We start from the raw sequence: 24,992 nt of genomic DNA, 5'->3' as shown, positions 1-24,992 counted from the left end.
CAGGGATATCCCTGACTTGGCTTTACATTTTTTTGCTATCATTCATAAAATGTTCCTTTTCTAAGGAAACAATGCAGTTTAAAACCTCAAAACATCACACACTTTTTTCTTTATAGACAAATATAAAATACATATATTCTAACAACTTGATTTATGTGTCAGAAAAGTAACCAATGGGCCAAACAAAATGATACTCTAGCTAACTTATAAATTTGTGGCTACCCATCCAATCATCAAGACATGACAAATCTTAACCTGGGTTATCGTATGTGACCTTATTTAGTTTGCGAGGGAGGTAAAAACTTTAAAGTGTGTCTACTTACAGGTAGGTATGGTCAGGTATTATGATCCTTGTGATTGCTTGCCTACCATTATTCTTATATTCCTAAACATGTATTGTCTAGGCAATCAGAAAGAGAAGTAGAATGCATTTTTTTATTTTTTATTTTTATTGCTATTTATCCTTTTGTTCACCGGGCTAGTCCCACTAGACTATTGGCCTGTCTTCAGGAGAGACCCTGTGGAGGTATTCCTACTACTAGGGCAACTTTGGCCAGGGCTTCAGGGAAATTATTCTACTCTTTTGTGCAGCAGATGATGCCAGCAGGCTGTCACTAGTTCTTGGGGAGTTCCAAGATGGAGGAAGGAGTAATCATTACTGCTGGAGAATATTTGGAAACAGAATCAGAGATAAATGAAATCCTGGTTACTGAGTTGGAGAGAAGAGGTCTTGATACAGAAGTGTTGGAGAATTTAATGAAGGAAGGAGAACCATATGAAGGAGAGGAGGCAAGCTGGAGTACTGTGACGGATCAAGTGTTACAGCAGCAGTCAAGTCTGTAGTTGTGTAATGTTGATGAAAAATGAAGCAAAGAAAAATTATATTTGTAAGTGTTGTAACTCAAGGAACAAGAAGCAGTGTGCAAAGTGAAGAGAGGTGTTTGTCAGGAGCAGAAGGCAGCGTCAGAAGAAAAGGTTGGTGGTGAGAATAATAACTAACACTGGTGTTACTATTGACTGATATGACATTGTGGACAATATTATATGGCCAGTATGATTTACTTTAAGAGATGCAAGAGTTTTCTTATATTTTTGGTAAAAAGTCTTATGTAAAGAAATTTTTGAAACTTTTTCAGGTCTAGAAAAGTTTATGGGTGAAATATTAAAAAAAGGAAATAACATATCACCTAGGAAAGACTTTATTTTTCAGAAAATGGACTGTGCAATTCAGTCTTTAGAAATGGAAGGGTTTGAACTTTATTTTTTTCTGACAAAATGTGATAAAGTGTGTGAAATAAAGATAATGTATGATAACACAAATGTCAGGGTAGAGCATAGGAAGTGTGGGTTACAATGGATATGTATGATATAAATTACAGTGCATTTCAGGGAGTATAACAATGAATGGAAAAGAGCAACTCTTAGGTATTGAGACAAACTGAAGGCCTTCTTCTGTTTGGGGTGGGGGATGAAAAACGTTCAAGAATGTACAAAAAGAAGATGTGGGTAATGTGGGGGCAAAATCATACTGCTAGGAACTGTAAACCTTGTTGTAGAAATGTTGGGAGTCTGACCATTTTTGGTTTGAATGTCTAGTAATTGAAAAAGAAAAGTTACATGAAAAAAGAACTTGAGAAAGGGAAATAGAATATGTAGAAAACAATATTCAGCAAGAAAGTGAAATGGCTGATGTGAGAAGTAAGTGACAGAAATATGACTCCATGGGTAGAAAAACACCAAGGAAAGGAATACTGGTAGAGGAAATTTGGCTACAAACAGAAAATAAATTTGAGGGGTTAGGAAACAAAAAAAGAAGATGATAGTGACTCAGAAACAGGAGAAAAATAAGAGCAGAAAGACATTACATCTACTGGAGTGAATGCAAGAAGGAGAAAGAAAAAATAAGAACAGGAGGGAAAAGGATGCAAAAAGGGAAAAGGATGATTTAGGTATTTCAAGACTAAATATGAAGATTATAAGAAAATAAATCAGGGGTTTAATGGTTATTAAATGGTGCAAGAAGGACTAAAACTATATTATGTTTACTTGATACAATGCGTGTTATGAAAGAAAAAGTAAAAAAAAAATCTGTATGGGGAAAATTATATGGTCAGTAGGATATAAAATATTTAACAGGGTGTGGTGTTAATAAGAGAAGATGAAGAAAAATATTGGATGTTAACAGCTGTGATACCAGGATTGGTGATGATATGTGACTTCAGAAAAAAATTTAAAATGCAAGAGGGTAATAGTAATATATGTGTACACAAACATGTCAGAAGGAAAAAGAAATGTTTGAAGAACTAAAAAAATGTGATAGTTGTGACAGCCCCTCTTTACCCCATGCCAGTAATCAAGGAGTTTCAATACTTACCACTGACACCAGTGAGAGGTGATCACTAAAAACAGGAATGGATTTACTCAGCATTTCAAATGCAGCTCTCTGCATCAAGCACAATTTCCCTTAAGAGCACACAGGGAACATGCTCCACCAGGACTGGAGTCTATCTCTTCATATCCAAAACAAGACTCACTTTGGAGCACTGTGTCCCAGTTCTAAGTACCTGACATGCACACACTTAAATATCTAATTTTTCACACACACACACACACACACACACACACACACACACACACACACACACACACACACACACACACACACACACACACACACACATCTGGGAAAGGCTGGCACATATTTACCATCTGTGTCCCCTCTCTCCAGACTATGAGGTAGATTGCTGCTACCAGCCAGATACTCTAAGGATCTTACAAAGGGTAACCAATTATACTGTGCCAAATTTACTGATATAAATAGTAGAGTGTGACCAAAGCAGTAAGGCTTATTAACGTGGCCACAGTGTCACTAAAATAAGCTCAAGTACTCAAAAGTATTCACTAAGAGACCAGCCACAATAAAAAGGTATAAAATATTTAATAATGGATAACAAAATAGAAAACAGGAGAATACTTAATATTTAGTTACAATAAACAACAGAGTTTCAGACATAGGAAATATAAAAATAACACAGTTGGATAGAATCTCACAGATGCAGAAAAAAAGAAACTAAACTAATCTCACTGTATTATTCCTAACTGAACTAAAGAGAAACTGTCCCTAGTTAAGTCACGTAATATTGCAAGGTAAGATGTACTGCTGAGATGCTTACTTCCACAAGGCAAGATAAGATACTACACAATGACTGCAATGACTCAACAACTACTGAACAAATGATAACTGACATAGATCTTTTATATCAAGTTCCAAAGAAAAAGAAAAATAAACAAACTGTTGCTGCCAGAGTTCCATCCTTCTACTGGTTACAGAATGACATCATATCTAGTCACCTGACTCTAGCACAATACACATTCAGAACCTTTAAGATTCTGTTGCAGCATTTTTAACATAAGCAGCTTTTACAAATACATTTTTTAATACAAGCATCTATGCAAATCAACATGACAGTCAAATGACATAAGATTATTTACAAAACTTCAGCTGGCCATGCTGGCATATGCCACACAGGCACTGCCTCTCCTCTCCTGGTACAGCTGGCAATACCCCACAATGTCATATCAGTAAGCATGTCAATAGCAATGACTGGGCACTTTAACTGTAACGTAAGAAAAGAAAGATAAAAAATAATACAAGATGTAAAGATCATAAAAGAAGTGATATGATGTGGAAACTTAAGTTGAAAGTGGAAGTACAAAAGGGGAAATTTTAAAACAGAGATAGATTATTAGGCATGAAGGAAGTGTCAGGTGGGGTAGAAGGAGTAGATTTTCAGATCACAGAGCAATATGGGCTGTATTTAGTGATAATGAAGTAAGCATAAACAAACATAAAGGAATAACATGTTTAACAGGGTATGCAAGTAACAGGAAATAATTGAAAGAGCAAGGTAGAGTATGAAAGTTGCATATGACAATGCAAGTATTTTATGAAAACTGGGAAAAATGGTGGGTACTGACTAGAGATTAATATAAAAAGACTTATGAAATAAGGAGGAGTATGAAATAATAAGTAAGGTGGAATATAAAAATGTGAATACTTTGAGAAAGGTGTGGAAGAAAGAAATAATAGAGTAGGAAAAATGGAAAAGAAATTCTATGAGAAAAATAAAGAAAAAATAAGACAATGTTGTATAGACAGAAGTGCTTTTAAAGGGAAAGAAGGAAGAAGTTTCACCGCATGTAGGAAAATAGGTAAGATGAATGGAATGTCAGATAAAAATGGGGCAGTAAAATGTAAACAAGAAGCAAGTATGGAGAAAGAGTAGAACATTTTGTAGAAATGATGCATAAGAAGGAAGACACTGAAGAGGGAGGTGGAAAGTAAAGACATTTTTGGATAAAGCAAAATGTAATTAGAAGAAAGAAACTAACTGAAAGAATTGAAAAAGGTTATAAAAAGAAAGGAAGAATCAGCAGGAGGCTTGGATGGTTTAAGATATCGATATCGTAAGTGGATGAGTGAAAGGGAAAAAGCAATATTTGTGGAAATACTGAATAAATTGATAGAAGGGATAGAAAATGAAAAGCTATGTGCTGGGTAATTAGCTTTATATAGAAGAAAGATAACAAAAATAAGAACTGGGAGTCAGTTACACAAGGGAATTCTGATTATAACATATTTATGAAAATAATGCAAATAAGAATGGGAATTGCTTTGGAAGAAGTAACAGAGGAAGAGTTATATGGAGTAAATGGAAAACAAGTGAAGGGAATGTAGGTAATAATAAAAGAAGTAATATAGGCTATTATAATGGAGAATAAAGATACAATGTTGGTTGTGAGTGATACAGCAAAAACATTTCAGTCAGTAAGTCATGAGGCAATGTGGGATATTTTAGGGGATTATGGTTTGGGAGAAAAATAATGAACGTATTAAAGAAGTGTTATGAGATGTCTTGGATGAAGGTTATAGTAAGTGGTTGGTTAGGAATGAAAATACAGATTGAAAACAGTGTAAAACAGAGGTGCCAAATGAGTATGTTTATTTTGGGTCCCTATCAGTTCATCAAAAAATCAGTTCATCAAACAGCATTTTCAGTGCAATTACATCAAACTTGCCATTCATTGTACTCTTTATACTGAGATCACTGTAGAGTGAGGATCGGAAAATCTGCCCTTTCCCCACTGTAGTATGATCTCAGAGTTGGTATATATAATTAGTGGGGAGTGTGAGGTGGCACAGTCCCCCACATGAGGGGAATTCTATCAATGACACTTTTGATGAAATGCCATTTGTTGAAGTGACAGTTCGATGAAGGGATATAGACCAGATTATTTTTGATAGTAATGAATGTAATAATACAAATATGTGTCAGCAAAATGAGAAAAGCAGGATGAGAAATGAAAAAAGATAATGCCTGTATGGCTTTCATGTGCAAACTATTTAGTTATTGTAACAAAAACGAAGTATGGTTGAGAAAAAGTGTGATAGAGATGGAAAGAGGGTTTAGTAAAGCTCAATTAGGGTTAAATAGGTCAAAAAGTAAAGGGTTTGATGAAATAAAAAAGATAAATGGAATGTACTTTAATAGAAATTAGATAAACAAATTAGGAATCAGGTTTCACAAAGGTGCAAAAACAGTGGTACAGTGGATGAAATAAAGAAGTTAGCTAGCTAGTGGAACACTTTCTCTTTGTCTCTTAAAATGAAAAGATGTTTGTTAAATACATATATACTGGGAAAGTTGGGATATTTGAGGAGGTTATATATGTCCCTGAAAAAAATGGAAAATTAATCTTTAGAGAGACTTTTTCCAGTTTTATTTGGGGATTAAGACTCAATCCAGTTTAATTGGGAATTGTAAATAATAAAAAAGAAGGACGTTTAAATAAAAAAAACAGTTATGTAATTTGGCATCTATATACCTTTTTGTATATTAAATAAATAAAGGAGAAGGAAAGTAGTTTGGTAGGAAAAATAATGTATGTGCAATATGGAGGGATGGGAAAAAAAAGAAATAAAATGTGGAAATGATGTAAACAGGGATTTGGTGATAAGATGAAAAAGTTAAAAAAGATAAAAGGGAATGGTATAACATGATAATGGAGAAATATTATTTAATATAGGTATGGAAAAAACATAAGGATGAAGTTACAAAAGTAATAAAAATAGAAGGGGAAAATACGAAGATATAAATAAGGCTGCAGATTTATATATATATATATATATATATATATATATATATATATATATATATATATATATTTATGGAGATTATTATTGGATAAGTTGTCTGTAAAAGCTATTATGAAGTATAAAGCAATGGATGAGAGAAAATATAAAAAGCTGTAATGAAGAAGCAGTGACAAAGCATTATGTTTTGGACTGTAAAAAGAACGATTTTTGGAGAAAAAATTCAAAATGAGTATACGTGGGACGGTTTTTGATATATAAAAATGGATATAATAATGTACAGAAAATATGAAAAAGAAAACATGTGAAGTTGAGAAATTAGATAAGATTTTGATGGTTAATGTACATCAAGCCTTTCTTTTACCTTCCTCTCTCTAGTAACTAGAAATTGAAAGTTCAAAGACATTAACAGAGAAACAAAATAAATTATTATACCCATATAGCACTGGTAGGGTAAGGAGGATAGCACTAGTTAATCCAGGAAATACCCAAGAAAAGCTGACAGATATCTCTGTCCCCCTTGACATTTCAGAAGAAAAAAAATCATGAAGAATGTAAGGACAAAGAAATTAAAAAAGTAGAAGCAAAGAGAGAAACAGTTAATGGAAAAGAGTGAAATGAGAGGCACAGGTAGAAGAGAAACCAGTGTACTTGCCACAGAATGTAGAAAGTGTAACAAAAGACCTATGATAGAGGTTTCTTTCAGACTGCAAGAATCTGAATAATTATCCAGTATCCAGAAGCTAGGATGCAGTTGAAAGAGATTTCACAGACAGAAGAGAAAGTGAATAAGAGAACATAGAAGAACATATGCTATAGCAGGCTCAACCAGTAGCACCCTGTGCCAGTCCCATGAACTATGAACTAGCATCACACCTTCATGAGAAGTGATGCCCTCCCCCCCCCCCCACCCTCCAACAAGCTTTTCAAGTGATGAGAAAATAAAAAAAAGTATGTCCCTTTTACTGGCGGCCAGATACAGGACACCCCTTCTGCTCCAGCCATTCAGGTCTGTTTTTGTGCCCTGCTCCAACAATCCTTCCATACATTAAGAGTAAAAAGATTTTTCTCTTTTAAACCATAGCAAACTGCTTGTTGCAAATGTACAATATATATCTTGCACAGAAGGCTACAGCACACAGGTTTTAGTTAAAAAAGTACATTTATAATGTAGCAAGTGTTTGCTACAGTTTATATTCTGCACAGAGCACTGCAGGTTTTAGTTAAAAAAGGATTTTTTTACATTTAAACTGTTAGACCAACAGAGCGCTGCAGTGATCAGGTATGACTGCAATACAAAACTGTCTTTTAAAAGCTGGTAGTGTGCTAGGAATGACTGAGTTGATGGATGGCTGATCAGATTGCACCATCTAACACTTTGCACCCAGGACAGTTGCTCCTTTTACCACACCATAGCTATACTACTGTATGAAAGAACTATGACACAAAGTGATGAAAGCGATACAAAGTAGGAATACAGTGACAAAGAGAGTAGCACATCTACATGAGTATGAACTACACTGCAAAAGCCATAAATAGCAGTAAGCTTATTATGCAAAGAAGTAAATAGAATAACACACTTAGGATTGTCAGTAAAAATATAAAAACAATTGAAATCCAAAGCCAGAATTGCAGAAAGCCAGTAGAAGACTCTACACATACATTTCATATAACACCAGTAGAAGACTCTACACATACGTTTCATATAGTACACACACGTTTCATATAGTAGACATACATTTCATATAGTAGACATACATTTCATATAGTACACACACATTTCATATAGTACACACACATTTCATATAGTAGACATACATTTCATATAGTACACACACATTTCATATAGTACACACGCATTTCATATAGTAGACATACATTTCATACAGTACACACACATTTTATATAGTACACACACATTTCATATAATAGACATACATTTCATATAGTACACACACATTTCATATAGTACACACACATTTCATATAGTAGACATACATTTCATATAGTACACACACATTTCATATAGTACACACACATTTCATATAGTAGACATACATTTCATACAGTACACACACATTTTATATAGTACACACACATTTCATATAATAGACATACATTTCATATAGTACACACACATTTCATATAGTACACACACATTTCATATAGTAGACATACATTTCATATAGTACACACACATTTTATATAGTACACACACATTTCATATAGTAGACATACATTTCATATAGTACACACACATTTTATATAGTACACACACATTTCATATAATAGACATACATTTCATATAGTACACACACATTTCATATAGTACACACACATTTCATATAGTAGACATACATTTCATATAGTACACACACATTTCATATAGTACACACACATTTCATATAGTAGACATACATTTCATACAGTACACACACATTTTATATAGTACACTAAGTTTTTTAAGAAGAGGTCATGCTAAAATGTGGAATAATAACAGCAACATTTCACATGATACAGGCAAAAGATTATTGTCTCAAATTCTAACCTAGTAAAGAAGCTTTGAGTGGTAAAGAAAGTGTTTACCCTAAAGGAACCAAACTGGAAATAGGCAAAAAAAAAAAAGATGATGTGACAGATGGCAGTGTGAACATGATAGAGAAATATGAGGTACATACTGGAGGTACTATGACAATGTGAAACAAAAACAAACTGCTTACCATGTCAGTTGAAAGGAAAACAAAAAAACATTGTTAAAATATAGATGCCAGAATGTTCCAGAGAACCACGGACTAAAGTGTATACAGATGTCTAAGGGCCAGTGTATACTAAAGAGTTCTATTAGTATGCCCCTCAACTGTCCAGAACTTTTGCTTCATATTCTTGGTCTAGTCCTCATAACATTTTTTTTTTTTTTTTTTTTCTGGCAAATCCATGATAACTAAACATTTAAGTTTCAATATCATTCCAAAAATACAGTTTAAAGCAAAGCCTGTTACTTTAACATCTTTCTAAATTTATAAGAACAATATTTAAAAGTTGACACAGAAGTTCGGCCTTTGTCCCCGTTTGTTTTTGTTTTATCCAGAATTCTTGTACTGAGAAGTTGAAAGTAGGGTTACCACCTGTCCCACTTTGTGAGGGATAGTCCCTCTTTGGGTAGTTGTGTCCTGCAAAAAAATTGTAAAAATGGCAAATGTCCTGAGATTTTAGTGCAAAATTATTTCCTATATTTTATGTAATAGTTGCATAAAATAGTTATTCTGTATCTGAAACATCTAAATGTTATAAGAAACAGAATAATCAGCTAAAATGCTGCAAGAATAAACTTTTATTTAGGCAAAAAATGAAGTTCTGTCCTTTGTACTGGCCATGGGTATGTTTTGGCCTGCAAAATCGGATATTTGTACCACAATTGTCCCACTTTGGCCATTTGAAAAGGTGGCAACCCTAGTTGAAAGATATGTCTATGACTAATGATAACCACTTATGATTCCCAGTGGTAATAAGGGTACTTGCCATGTCCCGACATGTAACAGTTCCAGCTCTTCACAAAAAACATTTAACAGCCAACAATTTAAAAAGTTTTTTGGGCACTAAGGAGTTGCTTATAAAATGACAACCCCACATTGACTGTAAGCCAATGAGTAAAATGCCCCCCCCCCTTTTTTTTTGCAGAATGCAGATAAAGCTATATGAATTGCTAAGCCCAGAGGAATTTACTGGAAGCAATAAGCAGTATGCTTTCAGCAGACAATACATCATGCACCCTACTGATGAAGCAACACATTGACCAAGTTAAACACAACTGCAGAGAAAAAAAGAAACCTTACATAACAAGACAGAAGGGATGAACTGGGGGAGGAAAAAAAAGAAGAAACCAAAGGGAGAAGAACAACATGAGAAAGCAATGTTAGTGCAGGAAGAAGAGTCGCAAGACCCCCTTCTTACAGAAGACAAATTGTGTTGGCAGGAAGTGAGAAAAAAAAAACACTATTGTGACTCTTCAGGTCATAGCCGTATTGTATAAGTGCTGTGGCAAATGGAGTTCACAGTAACATTAAGTATTTTTCTTTTGTGAAGCCTTAGAGTGACATTGGTGATAGTGAGAACAACAGTTGCTCTGCTCTTGAGACTGTGACATCAACTTTTTGCCAACAAAAGATTACCTGAAAATCCTACCTTTATGATCAGAAGGTCTCAGAGAGCTGCAAATAGATCTTTTGCTTAAATAGCTGAATTTGTTCCTCTCTTGCTACAGAATAGTAATACTATTTATTGCTTTACTGATCATCTAAAAGTAATGCAAAAGTACATGTAATTAAAATGTATTTTTCTTTGCAGGGATGACAGATTTTGGAGTTTCCCAGTGAGTACATATACAATTATAACAATAGATGCAGACATGCATGCTTTCCTTTGCATAATCTGTTTCTAAATTATACTTATGTAAATATTGCCCATAATACAGTACACATGACCATAACGTGATTATAGATTCTATTAGTCTGACTTTTAGAGAAGTGTCACGGATGTAAAAGCAATAAGTTGCACTTTACAATGGTTTTCATGTTAAAGTGAATAAAATTCTATATATGTTAGTGATGGAAACTGAAGTTTCTTCACTTATAAAAGAAAGACAAAAGCAAAAGTGTACATTTCTGTTCTAATGTGACCTTACCTGTGTTGATTCATTAGCATGATCGATCTACAACAGAAGAAAATGTTTTAGATAATCAGCGGAGACCACTCTGCAGCAATACAAATAAATAAATAAAACCAATGAATGAATGAACAAATAAGCAAGAATGATGCTAGCTGGCTAATGGATAGCTAGACAGATAGACAAACAGATATAAAATCCACAGATTATATGCACTCATAACGTTTGCAATAGTGTTATGTTTTGCATGACATGTTTCTCCAGCACATCTACCTGTGAATTTTTGCTCAATAGTCCATTGAACTTAGTCTTTTAATATAGCAGCTGTAGAATATTGATCACGGTTCTGTGTCATATAATTTTATCTGCTTCCTGGTTCTCTGTGTCAAGTTAAGCGCAACAACTATTTCTTTCATTTTTATTGAACTTCCCAGTCCACAGGGAGTCCGAAATACATTCTTTCTCTGTTTGAATTTAACAAAGTATTAGATAACAAAAAAATCTCCTACACTGACTGAATATAATAATGGTGAAATGGTGAAAACAAAATAACAGTATTAGAATCCAGAAGGCCATCAATCTCAAAGCCCATAATCCCCAAATGTGCTCAATGCACTATTATTCATAACAGCTACTTGATAAAGAATTCCTGATCTGTGCAGTGTTCCTAAACAGTTATCATCCAAACAGTAGTGTACTGTTTTCATAGTTTGACTGACAAACTATGTACTCAGAAAAGCTGACATTTAGCACAGGAATCTTACTACAATATAAATGCCATATGTCAATTAAAGGTATCAGACACTGACTCTACAGCTATTCCTTCACAAATGAAAGGTAACAGAATGAGAATACATTATGAAAGTAGTAAAATTAAAACAAGCCTACTGATATTAAATGTGAAGCTGAATATGCAGTTTTTGTATGATTTCTGCCACTGTGCAATCAGACCATTAAACCTTTCCTTGATTAAACAATACACTGTCTTGAGGTTAACATCCAGGCAGCCATGAATATACTTTGTGTTCTTGGTGACATCCCAGCAACAAAAGCATTTTTCATTTTATGGCATAATCTCATTTGTGATAGTGGTATGAGCACTTGCATCACTGCAATAGTCACTTATACCCTTTTTGTACATGCATGTGCATGCATTCTCCCATATACTCGAACACGGACAACCATACCAAGCTTGCGAGGTCATACCTGTGTCTTCCTGGCACCAGTGTCCAACATCCTGGGGAGTGTCTGCTACCCACCCAATGCCCTGTTGTTACAATGGTAGCATGAGCTGGGTGGGAACCATTGTCCCTCTCTTCCTCCTGGATGTCTCTGACATCAAATGTCCAAGCTGCTAGTCAATCTTGGATAAATTAAATTATAGTAAGGACTTCCTCTCTGTACACCCCACATGCCCCAATGTACAGGGGTTATGCCTTCCACACCTTCACTGTTATATATTCACTCTGACTGCAATATTTGTGTTTGCATATAAATTAAACTTTATACTTCCTTCAAGATTGTGTGATCATTGATTTAGAATTTATAAGTAATGGTAGTGTAGGAATGCAGAAGGGGGTTACCCCCCCTGCAAAACTGGCACACAATATGTTTCTTGCTTTAAGTTCTGCTGTTGTGAAGTTATGAATGTGTGCTTCATGACTGACAAATAGTATACTCAGGATTGTAACAATTTGCATTTTCTGACTTCCTTATTTGAGATTTGTTTTCCTTTTTTCTAAATGTAGTCAGATTGGGTTCTGTAAGCTGATGCAGAGCTTATTTCATGCAAGAGGATCTGAGGTTAAATACTAACTGCCAGCCGCTGCCTGTGTGAAGTTTGCATACTCTACTTGTGCCTACAAAGGTTTTCACTGGGTACTTCAGTTGCCTCCACCCTTCCAAAAACATATTGGTTGATTAACTACTCTAAAGTGTTCATATTTTTATATTTACCTTTGCCATTGTGGCCTTGGTCATGTCTGAAAAGGGTCTGTGGGCCAGTTTCACTTACCAACTTATAAAATGGGTAAATTAAAAATTATGTAAAATGTGGATAGTTACATTACTTCTCCCTGATTAAGTTAATATACTTTTGCCACATTCTTATGAAGTTCTTTTTATTTCTGTTTCATATAACAAGCATACTTAATGGTTGCTATACGGTGCCTGTGTATAGAAAATTGTATAGTTGTACTACGTAATGAGTCTGTAGCCTCCATCCAAGCTCACTTACCTGTGTTTAAAGTCAAGTCCACATGTGTAACATCACTTTTATTGTTATGCATGTACTCCCTAGAAAAATTGTACCATACAAATGGTGGATTTCCAGTCCTTCTTTTAATGTTCTCTGTATTCCTAAGTTAATTTCCAAATGCTGTTTGGGTTACTTTTCAAAAGCTTTAGCAAAACAGTTGCATAGTCTAGTAGGGACTTCTAGAAATTAGTCAGATGCAAAGAGAAAGCTTTGGATGAATGTTTTTCTAAACAATCTGTTCCTTTCATTACTTTACAGAATGTATATATTGAGGACAATATTGTATCATTAAGAATATCTGAGCAACTTACTGTAACGAAATGCATGTTACACAGTTTTAGAGAATGGGCGAACTGTAGATCACACCCTGAATGGAGAATAAATGATCTCCAGCAGGGTGTTAATCTATAGGTAATGCCCACTGAAAAACGAGTCGATCTCTTCATGGCAGAATATCAAGCTGCTGTGGAGTTCTGACTGAAAATAATCTAATGGCCACAATTATTTTACGCTCACTATGCAGCAAAATTACAGAAAGTGTGTGTGTGTTTATGTCTGTGTGTGTAAGTGTATGAGTGCATGTCAGTGAAAGTGGGAGCATCTGAGCTATTATTTTACACTTGCTAAGCCATGCTTTTGCTGTTTAGCAAGTGTAAAAACTTAATAAAACAGAAAAGTGTGCTGATTGTGTGTGTGTGTGTGTGTGTGTGTGTGTGTGTGTGTGTGTGTGTGTGTGTGTGTGTGTGTGTGTGTGTGTGTGTGTGTGTGTGTCTGTGTATATGTGTTTATGTTTCTGTCTATATGTGAGCATATGCCTGCATGACAGCAAGGTGTGTATGAGTACGAGATAGAGTGAAGAGTGGAAGCGATCCAGCACTGGTAGCAGTAAAGCGGTTTGCATACCTCTTGATCTTTTAGTTCAAATATCTGGATAAAGCCTAAAATAAAGGGGGAACAAACTCTCAAAAGAGGAATGTATTGTAAATACTTAATCAAAAAGTTGCTTGAATAATAGGTGTGTTAGCATGCATTTTCTGAAATGCAAGTGTGTGTTTGTGTGTGTAAGAGATAGAGTGAGATTGATGGCCAGTGGCAGCAGCAGTAAACAGGTTTGCATACCTCTCAACCTTTTAGCTCAAGAAATCTGGATAAAGTCTGAAATAAAGGGGGAAGCAAAGGCTCAAAAATAGGAACAGATTTTAAATGCTGTTCTTATAAAATTACAAAGTAGTCTGAATAACAGGATTTGTGTTATCATGAATTTTCTGAAGGAAATAAAGTCTAAAAGTCAAATGTATATCATTATTTAGTGAATTCAGTCCCCAATCATTGGCAACCAACCACACATTTCAGAGTAAGGCACCAAAAAATAAAGTAAATATCTAGATATTTAGAAAAAATGATATATTTTGGATGTAAAATTCTTCCTCCAACACCATTTATATATACTACAGCAACTTTGAAACATTATGTGAAGGAACTATTTTACATCAAAAATATATAAAAAAATATAGTAATCAAAAAAAAGTAAAACACAACAATTTTACGGACAGCCCATTCTCTAAGCGCAATAATGTTCTCCAGGGTGTGTGTTACTATGGACGTCTGTGGCGTCGGCCCTCAGAACACTCAGGAGTGGGTGCTTTTTCCACAATAATACACATCCTGTTGGACATTATTACTTGCTTAAAATACAGGCAGGTGAAAACATTTTATTTTTGGGAACTCCAGCTGCACTTTGAATTTACAGTTCTAGAACACCTTGAGGAAAAGGATGAGTGATGGCATAATATTTGGAATACCGTCTTACAGTGTTGAATCTCATTGCTGCAAATAATTCTCAGCGAATGGCTTTTCTTATCAGGCTTATAACTCATTGTATGAAGATCATATTAAAATGCAAGCTCTTGTTAAGAAGCACACTTTAAATACAGCAGTGTTGATGCAGACAATGATTATTCAACTACAAACAACAAAATAAACTTTCACATTTCTGTTTAATCTCTGGAGGAAGAACAGTCTAACCTGTTTTGTTTTTTATATTCTGCTACTTTAGCTATTGGATTCATTATACTTCTCAACCTCTTAGAGCAAGAAATCTGGCAAAGCCATAAATAAAAGTGAGACAAAGGCCCAAAGGTAGCGACAATTTTTAAATATTGCAAACTTAGAAAGTTGATAGAATAACAGGTTTTGCATTAGTATGAATTTTCTGAAGGGTATGAAGTCTGAAACTCAAATGTCTGTCATTATTTTCTAACTTCAATCTTTAATGATTTGCCACTAATTTGCCAGAAAACCACAAGTTTATGAAAAACAGACAAAAATATGAGGCAAAAATCTGAATATTCGACGAAAATCTGTACAGTTGAGAGGTATGGGGTTTATATGTAGTTCTTAGGCATGCAGTCCAAAACACCACTAAGGACTCTAGCCAAATTCCCGAATTGCCCCAGAGCACTGGCTGGTTAAATGAATTGCTCAGTCATAGAGTAAGCAAATGGAGCCTTAATAGCGTTAATCCTCTGTGCTGACATAGTAGACATTTATTGGCCCTCTACTATGTTCTTTTTGGAATTTAAAGCAAAACTGGCTAATTCAAAATGAACAGACTACACCCTCAATTTATTTCGGAGGCAAAAGTAAGACTTTTTTCTTTCTAGACAAAAGTTTTATGATTAACAACACCCTGTATACATGTAAGCTTATGCAGCAATATTTTGAAAGAACTTTTGTTGATGGCAGACTTACCAAACTATGGCTGTTTTTGTCTAAATGAAGAAAATCTTTTCATGAAGAGACGGATTCAGTGACTATTGCTTTATTTGTTATGTAGAAGTATTCAGTTTTGTTTCTTCAGCCATAATATGGGGTAAAATATTCATAACATCCAGGGAAAATGGACATAGAACACAGATATTTCATGCAGTTAACAGGCACAAATGGAATGGCTTACTTCCATGAAAAGTAGTGAGTGGTAAAAAGTTGAATGAATGATATATTCTTTAACAAAAACAATGAAAGTACAAACATAAAATTCCATATATACAAGGAGGGATTGGAATGTCATAAAGGAAGGGTGGTAGACTGATAAACACTGACTAAAGACAACCATATTGGTTAGATATAGGGGAAGAAAGAGAAGAAGGGACAAAACAGCAAAATGGAGGAATCGGACCTGCTGATTTTCTGAGAGGTTCTGTTAATATAAAGAAAGGGGCAGAGCCTTATAAGATGCTGAAAGAAATAATGCATCAAGCGGCAAGAAACGCGAGAGATAATGCTGTGAAGCATGAGAGAGAACAGAAAGCAAGGGGGTGGGAGTGGGGAATGGATACTAGAACTGTTAAAACCAAGTGAAAAAGATGAATTCTGGGGAAAAGTAAAATGAGCATAACTAGAAAAAGGAAACGTAAGTAAAGGATAGGAAAAAGTAAAATATGAATGGGGCACACAAATAGCTTATACAAACACAGGATAAAAGGCTCGGAGAACCACATCTTGAGTAATAAAGCAAAGCTTAAGGGAAGATAATGGGGTTTAGAAGGGGGATACATCTGCATAGTTATAAGGTTAGTCAGTAGTCTATGGTTAGCATTATATAATGTCAATATTCTTCAAGTAATGAAAGGAAAAAAGAAAATTGGTGCAGGCAAAACATGAGGTTGAAAGATGAAACCGAGTGGCAGGTAGAAACTTACAGAGTCCACATATCAAAGAAAGGAGATAATAAACAAATATTACAATGATAACAGAATTATTGACATAGGACGTAAATGGCCTTACAGATAAAGATAAAACAGAGTGCTGGGGAGTGTCAGACAAACAGTGACATTGCTGCAGGAAACATATCTTAAAGAAGCATAACATGAAGAATGTACTGAAAGGGAATTTAGGAGGGATACCATGTAGAAGCTGAAGAAGAATTTTCACATGGATAAGGAAAGGATTACCATTTATACATACACACACACACACACACACACACACACACATACACGCATATATAAAAAGAGCAGAAAAAAGATGCAGAAGGTAAACATGTAGTAATGACAGGTAACTGGAAAGGAGAACACATCACCTTAGGAAATGCATATATACTACCAAGAGCAGGGAGAAGAGAGTCAAAACATCTTATATCTAAAATAACAGAATATCATCAGTGAATTTTACCATTTGCAGGTGAGTGGAATTTAAGGTGACTGGAATTTAATCATTGCTACTAAGTTTGTTTGGACAAGACCCAAGGTACTTAGGTTAAGAATGGAAGGGAAGGGAGCCTGTTAGGAAAAAAATACTAAAAGTATATGGTCTATTTGATGCATTATCATAAAAACAGCACCAGAAAAGATATGTATTTTACTCAGGGGAAATATGATTCGTGTTCAAGGCTAGATAGAGTATATCTAGCAAAAGAACACAAATATTTGGTGAAAGAGAGGGAGACATAACCAAGGCTTCTATCAGATCATGCCTCCATAACGGTAATAACGTAAAGAACAATTGATAAGGTTAGACAGACAACACTGGAGGCACAGAATGGGTCACCTGAAAGGTAATGAGTAAAAAGAAGAGGTAAAGATAAGATTGGCAGTTAAGATTAAGAAGGTGATGGAAAGGGGTCTAAACTGTACTGATGCATGGGATAATATTAAGAAGGAACTTAGACAAGAAAGGCAATCAATAGAAAGGAAATAGGGAATGAAAATAATAACTTTACAAGGACTAAACTGAGATGCCTATGGATTTACAAAAGAGGGATAAGAATATTAGGGCAGAGGAAAAAAGGGAGAAACACAGGTTAAAGGATGAATGGAAAAAGTATTTGTGTCTAATTATTGAAAGAAAAAGGATGGTGTTGAGGCTAACATATTTTGAGAATTCAATGAAAGCAAAAAAATCTGGGTGGAAAACCTAAGGCAACAGAGAGTAGAGGGAATAATAATAAAGGTGAGAGACCCCAGGCCAAGATGACAAACAAAAAAATCTAGGTGAAATAAAAAAAAACTATTCACAGATTACTATGACGCACAATACATAAGCAGACAACTGACAGAGATTGGCAAAGAAATATACAGATATTCTTGGATGAGTGACAGCTACTAAAATTAACTTGGGGTGGGGTGGGGTTCAAGGTACATCTTTAGGTATAGATGGGATACTCAAAGAAAGGAAGGAAGCAAAACAAAGTGACAGTATAGTGGGAAAAAATATTTAAAAATTGTTAATACAGGATTAGATTCCTGACTCATGGAGATACCAAAAAAAAAAAAAGAGGAAAAGACCCAACTTGCCCTAGTTCTTACAGACTGAAAGTGGTCTTAAATCATCATTACAAAGTGTTTGTGGCCATACTAGCAGTGACACTAGCAAGGATATTATCAACAGTGAATGACGCACAATCGGATCAATGCAACTTTATCAGAGGCAAGTCAACATCTGATAACATTTAAGGGTCTCTATGGTACATAAACAAGGAGAAGGAGAAAAAGCCTCTTAGCACTGATGGCACTGGATGCTGAAAAGGTGTTTGACAGAGTGTACTGGGACTGGTTATGGGAGACAATGAGGAGAATATATATATATATATATATATATATATATATATATATATATATATATATATATATATACATATATATATATATATATATATATATATATATATATATATATATATATATACACATACAACAGCAGAAATAAAAGTTATAGGGAAACTCACCTGAAATTAAAATAGAGAGAGGAATCAGACAGGGTTGTTCCTTGTTGTAACTACTTTTAGCAATGTATATACATAATATACATATATGTATGTGCGCACACACACACACACACACACACACACACACACACACACACACACACACACACACACACATATACAATTTCCTTAACTGTGCAGCCTTTAACAGAAACTAAGATCATCTTATCCCACTTATCCCTAGGCCATTAATAACAAAAATATAATGGTCATCTCAGCAAGCTTAATACTAAATCTCAACATGCTTATGTAGTTTGAATTTACAGTTTTGGAATTATTAAACAGGTCATTTTTGGAGGTAATGCTACAGACTGATTGCTGCATTTAAAGGCTGTGTGATAGTGCAAACATGTTGCTTATAAAGTCAAAGGTCTAAGAAGTTCTCTATTGTCTAGTTTGGGTATGAGAAATATTTACAAACTTATTTAAAAATCAGTCATCGTCAACATCCTCATCATCACAACCAGCATCCTTTTCACCATTTCTTCTCCATGGGATTGGGGTGTTGTGCCAACTGTCTCCACTTATCACAGTTCAGTGTTACTCTCCTACCTTCTTTGACAGTCAGCTTGAATGTCACAGATCTTCTTTTCTCTCACATAATCCATCATCTCTTGGCTGGGCATCCTTGTTTCCTCTAACCATCTTCCTACCTCTCTCAAATCATCTTCACCAAATTGTGTTCTGACTTTTTGCACATGTGCCCTAACTCATGTAATTTGTTCTCTTTCCGTTCTCTGCAACTGGAGCTACTTTGGCTTCTTGCTCTGATGTAATCATTTATTCATCTGTCCTGCAACATTCAGCTACCACCCACCTCAGACACCTTCATCTTCATCATCTGTACTGTGCATATGTGCTCTTCCTTCAATATCTAGGTTTCTGTGCCATAGAAAAAGATTGGTTGCACAATTGTTTTGTACACTTTATTTTACTTTACTTTTCAGCTTCTTTGGCATTTTTCTGTTACACACTACCACTGACATTTTGGGACAGTTGGTTCCAGTACATTTGATTCTTGCTTTGACCTTCCTTTCTGTTTAATCATCCCTCCCAGATACTTGAAGCTGCTAACATGATGAACTACTTTCCCTTCTATCTCATATTTCATCTCCTGATTGCTTTTATTTGCCATGACAACCATCTTGTCTGTACTCAGTTTCATTCCATTTGCCTTTAGTTTCACATCCCATTTCCCTAACATTTGCTGAAGTCCTTGTTCAGGGTCAGCTTGTAATGTTGCATTGTCTTCTTGCAGCAGCTTTGTTAATTTGTCCACTCTGACTTGTTTGTAATGTAGTCAGCAGTAGGCTCAGAGCTGAACCCTGATGCCCATCCATTCCAACTGAGAACCCCTTTATGACTGTCTCTGAACACTGTCAACACTTGTGTTTTTGAGTTATTGTACTTAACCTGAACTTATTCTGCCAATTTTTCTTGGGATTCAAACCATCACAGGAGTACATAAATTAGTTTTCTTAGGACCTTGTTATATAAGTTCTCAGAGTCCAGAAATGCCCAAGATGGAAACTTTTCTCATCAAAAACTTCTTTGCCACTGTCTGTCTCACTGCAAACATCAGGTCAGTTATGTTCCATCCTGATTAGATTTTGAACTGCTCATCTCCCATCACACTTTTTACAGCTCTCTGTATTTGTTTGTCAATTATCCTCTCAAGTACTTTCATGCAGTGTGACAAGAGTCTCATACCTCTGTACTGCCTACAGTTGTGAATGCCCCTTTTTCCTTGTACATTGGCATTATAATAATTATTCTTCAGTCTTCTTGCATACACTTTTCTCTCCCTACTGCTATTTCTACCCTTTGGAGCCATCTCTCACCTTACGTACCCGCCATCTTGAAACTATCCACACTAACTTCCTCTGAGTCTGCTTTCCCTGACTTCATTTTTCTCAGTCTTGTCCTTACTTCTTGAAGGCTGGATTCTTCCCCATCAGTCATCATAGGCTGTGTCTGGGCAGTACAGATTCTGTGAGGTTTGTTTTATTTAGAAGTTGCTGGCAGTATTCTGTCCATTTGCATTTGATACCCTGTAGACTGGTAATGAGATTGGTGCTGACCACCTCTAATGGATATATCTGATGATTATTTTCTTTATATTTCTCTACTTGCCTTGTGACCTGATATAATTTCTTTGTGCTATCTGCTGAGTCACCATCCATAAGCTGGTAGAGTGCCTCCAAAGCTTTGTTCTTTGCAGTTACTTCTGCTCTATTAGCCTTTTTGTTAGCTAACCAGTATTCCTTCTTAGCCTAGACCAGTTTTCGCTCTTTTACTTTTACCTGCACTCCGTCTTTCTTTTGACAACTTTCTGGAAACCTGCATTCTGCTGCTAGCTTTCCTTATCCACCTTATTTCTATACCTGACTTGGCCGTATATATGTTCTCTAGTCCTCATACATGCTGTGGTGAGACACTGCTATTGTTCTTCAGTTCCACCTAGTTCCTCTTCTTCCTGAGATGCTAGAACTCTGCATTTCCTTAGACACTTGTGGTTTTACTCCAGTCAACTGGCAGCTTTTCAGCCTAGTCTCTGTTGACCTAACAGCCTTTTCTAACCACTGCTTGCAATCTATGATGCTACCTCAATGTATCTTACTAGGAGTAAGTCTACTTGAGTTACATGTTGACCATTCAATATTGTGACATAATCATATGCAATGTTGTTGCGGAATCTGGATGGTTAATTATCTGTCTAGCTATACGTATGTATTGCTTGGCAGTTATGGACATATGTTTTTTATGTTCCTGATGTAGGGCTAGGTTCAGGAAAGCTTATATAGTTTAATAATATTTTCTCACTTGACAACATTGTCATTATTTGTTTTATAATGTGAGGGGTACACTGAAGTGAGGTGGGATAAAACGGATAGTTTTTGCACATTTCTGTATGACTGGATACTCGCAGCAAACACTCCACAGAATTTTTATTTAAAGTCTTAGAAACTTGTACAGCATTTGTGCACAATTAGGACTCTCACAAAAACTGTTAGTAGCTAAATTCAGCAGTTCTTTGAAGTGTAGAACTGTATCTGCCATTGACAAAGCATCCAGTAAAATATCAAAGTAATCATGCTACATGTGGGGGGACAGAAAATTTGATACAGCTAAATTGTTAGGAATTATAGTAAATGTATAGTAGTCTAGCAGTGGCAGTGGTATTTGGGAAGGAAATTATCACCAGAATAATGCTTGAAGTATTTCCTAGTTAAACGTAATGTTTTGGGGTTAGTAATACTAATAAAGGAAGATTCATGGCTTCAGAGAGCAAGAATATCTTGAATAAAATAAAAATCTGGCAGTAGAGGAAGGGGACTCAATTGCCTTCTATATAGATCATGTTATAATAGTAATTTAGGAATGAAAACTAATTTGGGCAAAAATGAAGCCCCATCAGATATACAGGGATTGATTTGTATTACTCTATAGAGGGGGACACTGGGAAAAATGACCCAGTGCTGATGTCTGGTCATTGTCTGTGTTGGCTTTTCCTATTCACCCCATGTCTTCATGGGTTATCTTTGGTTGAAAACAATACCAACTTCATGGTGCCATTCACCATCTCTCAGCTTCTTTTACACTCTCTAAGCAAACACGAACTTCCACATATACTCAATCCAATGCTTTTTATAGCTTTAGCCATATGTACGTTGTGTGTGTGTGTGTGTGTGTGTGTGTGTGTGTGTGTATATATTTATGCATACACACACACACACACACACACACACACACACACACACACACACACACACACACACACACACACACACACACACACACACACACACACACACACACACACACACACACACACACACACACACACACACACACACACACACACACACACACACACGCTGGTGGTGTAGATGGATAAAGTCCTGACTAAGGTATAGCTTGAGGTCGATTAGTGTTTTGGGTGCTTGACAGTACAGACAGGAAGAACAAGCATGCCTACTCTGGGCATGAGGAAGTATGTAGGATGCGGATCTCAATGAGCTCTGACAGATACCAGAGGTCCAGCCTCTTATTTTAGGAGATCTAGGAGGTGGGTTGCTCTAAGGGCCTCATTGCCCACCCAATTGAACAACTGATATCAGCAATGTGGGAGGACTACAGCTTTCTGACAAATGTTGTGGACATGATGGCATATCCTGCAGCTTTTGATGTGATTCCTTGCACACTAGGTGTTACTAATCTGCATTGAAAAATTGAATTAACAAGAAACTGGGAACCCACTTGGCTCTAGGGTTATGTCAGGGATATGTTATGTTGGGGTATTGTGCAAGCATGGCAACCAGAAGCACAGCTAGAGGGCTTACTGGAGCTGGGGGGGGGGGGGTTTGAGGAAAAAATCCTTTGAAATGGATGGCCTTCCTATGCATGCATGTGTGTGTGTGTGTGTGTGTGTGTGTGTGTGTGTGTGTGTGTGTGTGGTGGTATGACATATTTTGGATGCTTAAAGTGTTTTGTCATGGTTTTATGACTAGCCTGTTACACCATCAAATGTGGGGTACAAAGTGCTGGTCTGCATCTTTGTTATAATGTCAAATGGTTTCATGTTAAAAAGAAAAAAGCACCCACATTTCTTTTCCACATGCCGATGACAGCGAAGTTTAATTATGATGTTTAACCTCAGTGACATCAACTGAGGGGAAGCTGTGGGAGGTGTCCACAGACTTTAACGGGCACAATTTGCCCATGTACAGAGAGGCGTCCATTAAAGTCTATGAACTGCCAACTTATACAATGTCATGAGAACATAAAATTTGTTTGGGCCATGGTTTTAATAAAATGGAATTTCATACTGAGAATGCATTTATTACTAAACACAGTTCAATTAAATAAGAACACACTTTTACAAAATCCATGTCAATGACAATGACATTTAACTCACCACATGCCACAGTGCAGTAGTAAATCATGTCAAGACACATTCATTTCAGGCCCTAAATTGTTTGTATAGTGCAGAATAACAACTTTGTAGGTAATACAGAGTGTTAAATCTTTTAAACACTTGCTTCTATAATCTATAGTTTGATTCTGTCAGCTTCATTTAACCAGAGAGTGTTCCTAGGTGGCCCTGAAAAGAGACACTTGTGTCCAATGGACCTACCTGGTTAACACATAAATAAAATAAACATACATTCTAAAATTGTTTCAGTTTTCAAGTCACTTCAAAGTCTGGTTCAAATGATTTCTTGGAAAGGATGTATATCTCTTGCAAATGCATAATTTTTACAGAAGTAGTTTGCATGTGACGTTTTTCACTCAAAAGATTTATAATCCTCGTATTATGCATTCTCAGCATGACATTCCACAGTTTTCATACAATATATAAGCAACATTTTGGTAATTATAATTGATGTCTGTAATGAAATTCCAGATATTTGGCAAAGTGCAGCTATAAGCCTTACAAAATAAATTACAATAAACTTCTGTCAGCTTATCTGCCATCAGTTGATGCACATTTCCTGAATGTTTCAATTGTAAATAGTGTGTTTTGGTAACAAAAATATCACATTATCTCTTCTACATTTTACATATGCTGGCACATTCTATAATTCTGGCATCTGTACCAGTAAATAAGGAAGGTGGTTCAAAGATACAGCAGCACAGTTATGTTTTCAGTAACACAACTGATACTAGGAACTGGCTAACAGTTTTTTTTCTTGCAGATTTCTTGCAGATTACTGCTAAACTATGAAAGGTAAAAAATATGCAGTTAAGAACTTTTGCAAAGAACTGGAGAGATTAAACCTTCTTCCTCAGTCCTTTTGGTGGACTGATCAGAATTTATTTACTTAGCAGCTTCCAGGATGGCACATTACTCATGCAGACACGTATGTTAAAAAGGGATGCCGTAAAGTGATACTGGCTGACAATTCATTTATTTTCTGGCCCACTTTCCTCATTGTATCAATTTATAGTTGTATTTGGGCTCATTTGTTGAATATCTAAATTATCAGTTGGCTGCATTCTCCATTGTTACATCAGTAACAGTTAATATCTTATTTTAAATCTTTTCAGCATCAACAGCAATATGAGAAGAACAGAAATGCATTTTATTCTCTTCGTGACTTACCTCTGTTGATTCATAAACATCATCAATCTGTAAAAAGAAGAAGCAATT

At 35.6% G+C, this 24,992-nt stretch overlaps 1 protein-coding gene across 2 annotated transcripts in view; it reads right to left on the bottom strand.

The window, feature by feature from the left end:
- LOC122789276 overlaps positions 1 to 24,992 on the bottom strand; it is a 389,942-nt gene that overhangs the window by 5,560 nt on the left and 359,390 nt on the right. For both annotated transcript variants that reach the window (XM_044056578.1, XM_044056579.1), the window contains one exon: positions 10,836 to 10,862. In XM_044056578.1, coding sequence (XP_043912513.1) covers positions 10,836 to 10,862 — 27 coding nt within the window. The remainder of the gene's footprint in view (positions 1 to 10,835; positions 10,863 to 24,992) is intronic.

Source organism: Protopterus annectens, chromosome 14.part0 (genome assembly GCF_019279795.1).
Source record: "Protopterus annectens isolate FY-2018-M chromosome 14.part0, PAN1.0, whole genome shotgun sequence".
NCBI lineage: Eukaryota > Metazoa > Chordata > Ceratodontiformes > Protopteridae > Protopterus > Protopterus annectens.
Note: the sequence above shows the minus strand (reverse complement) of the source record. Positions and strands in the feature narration are given on the sequence as shown.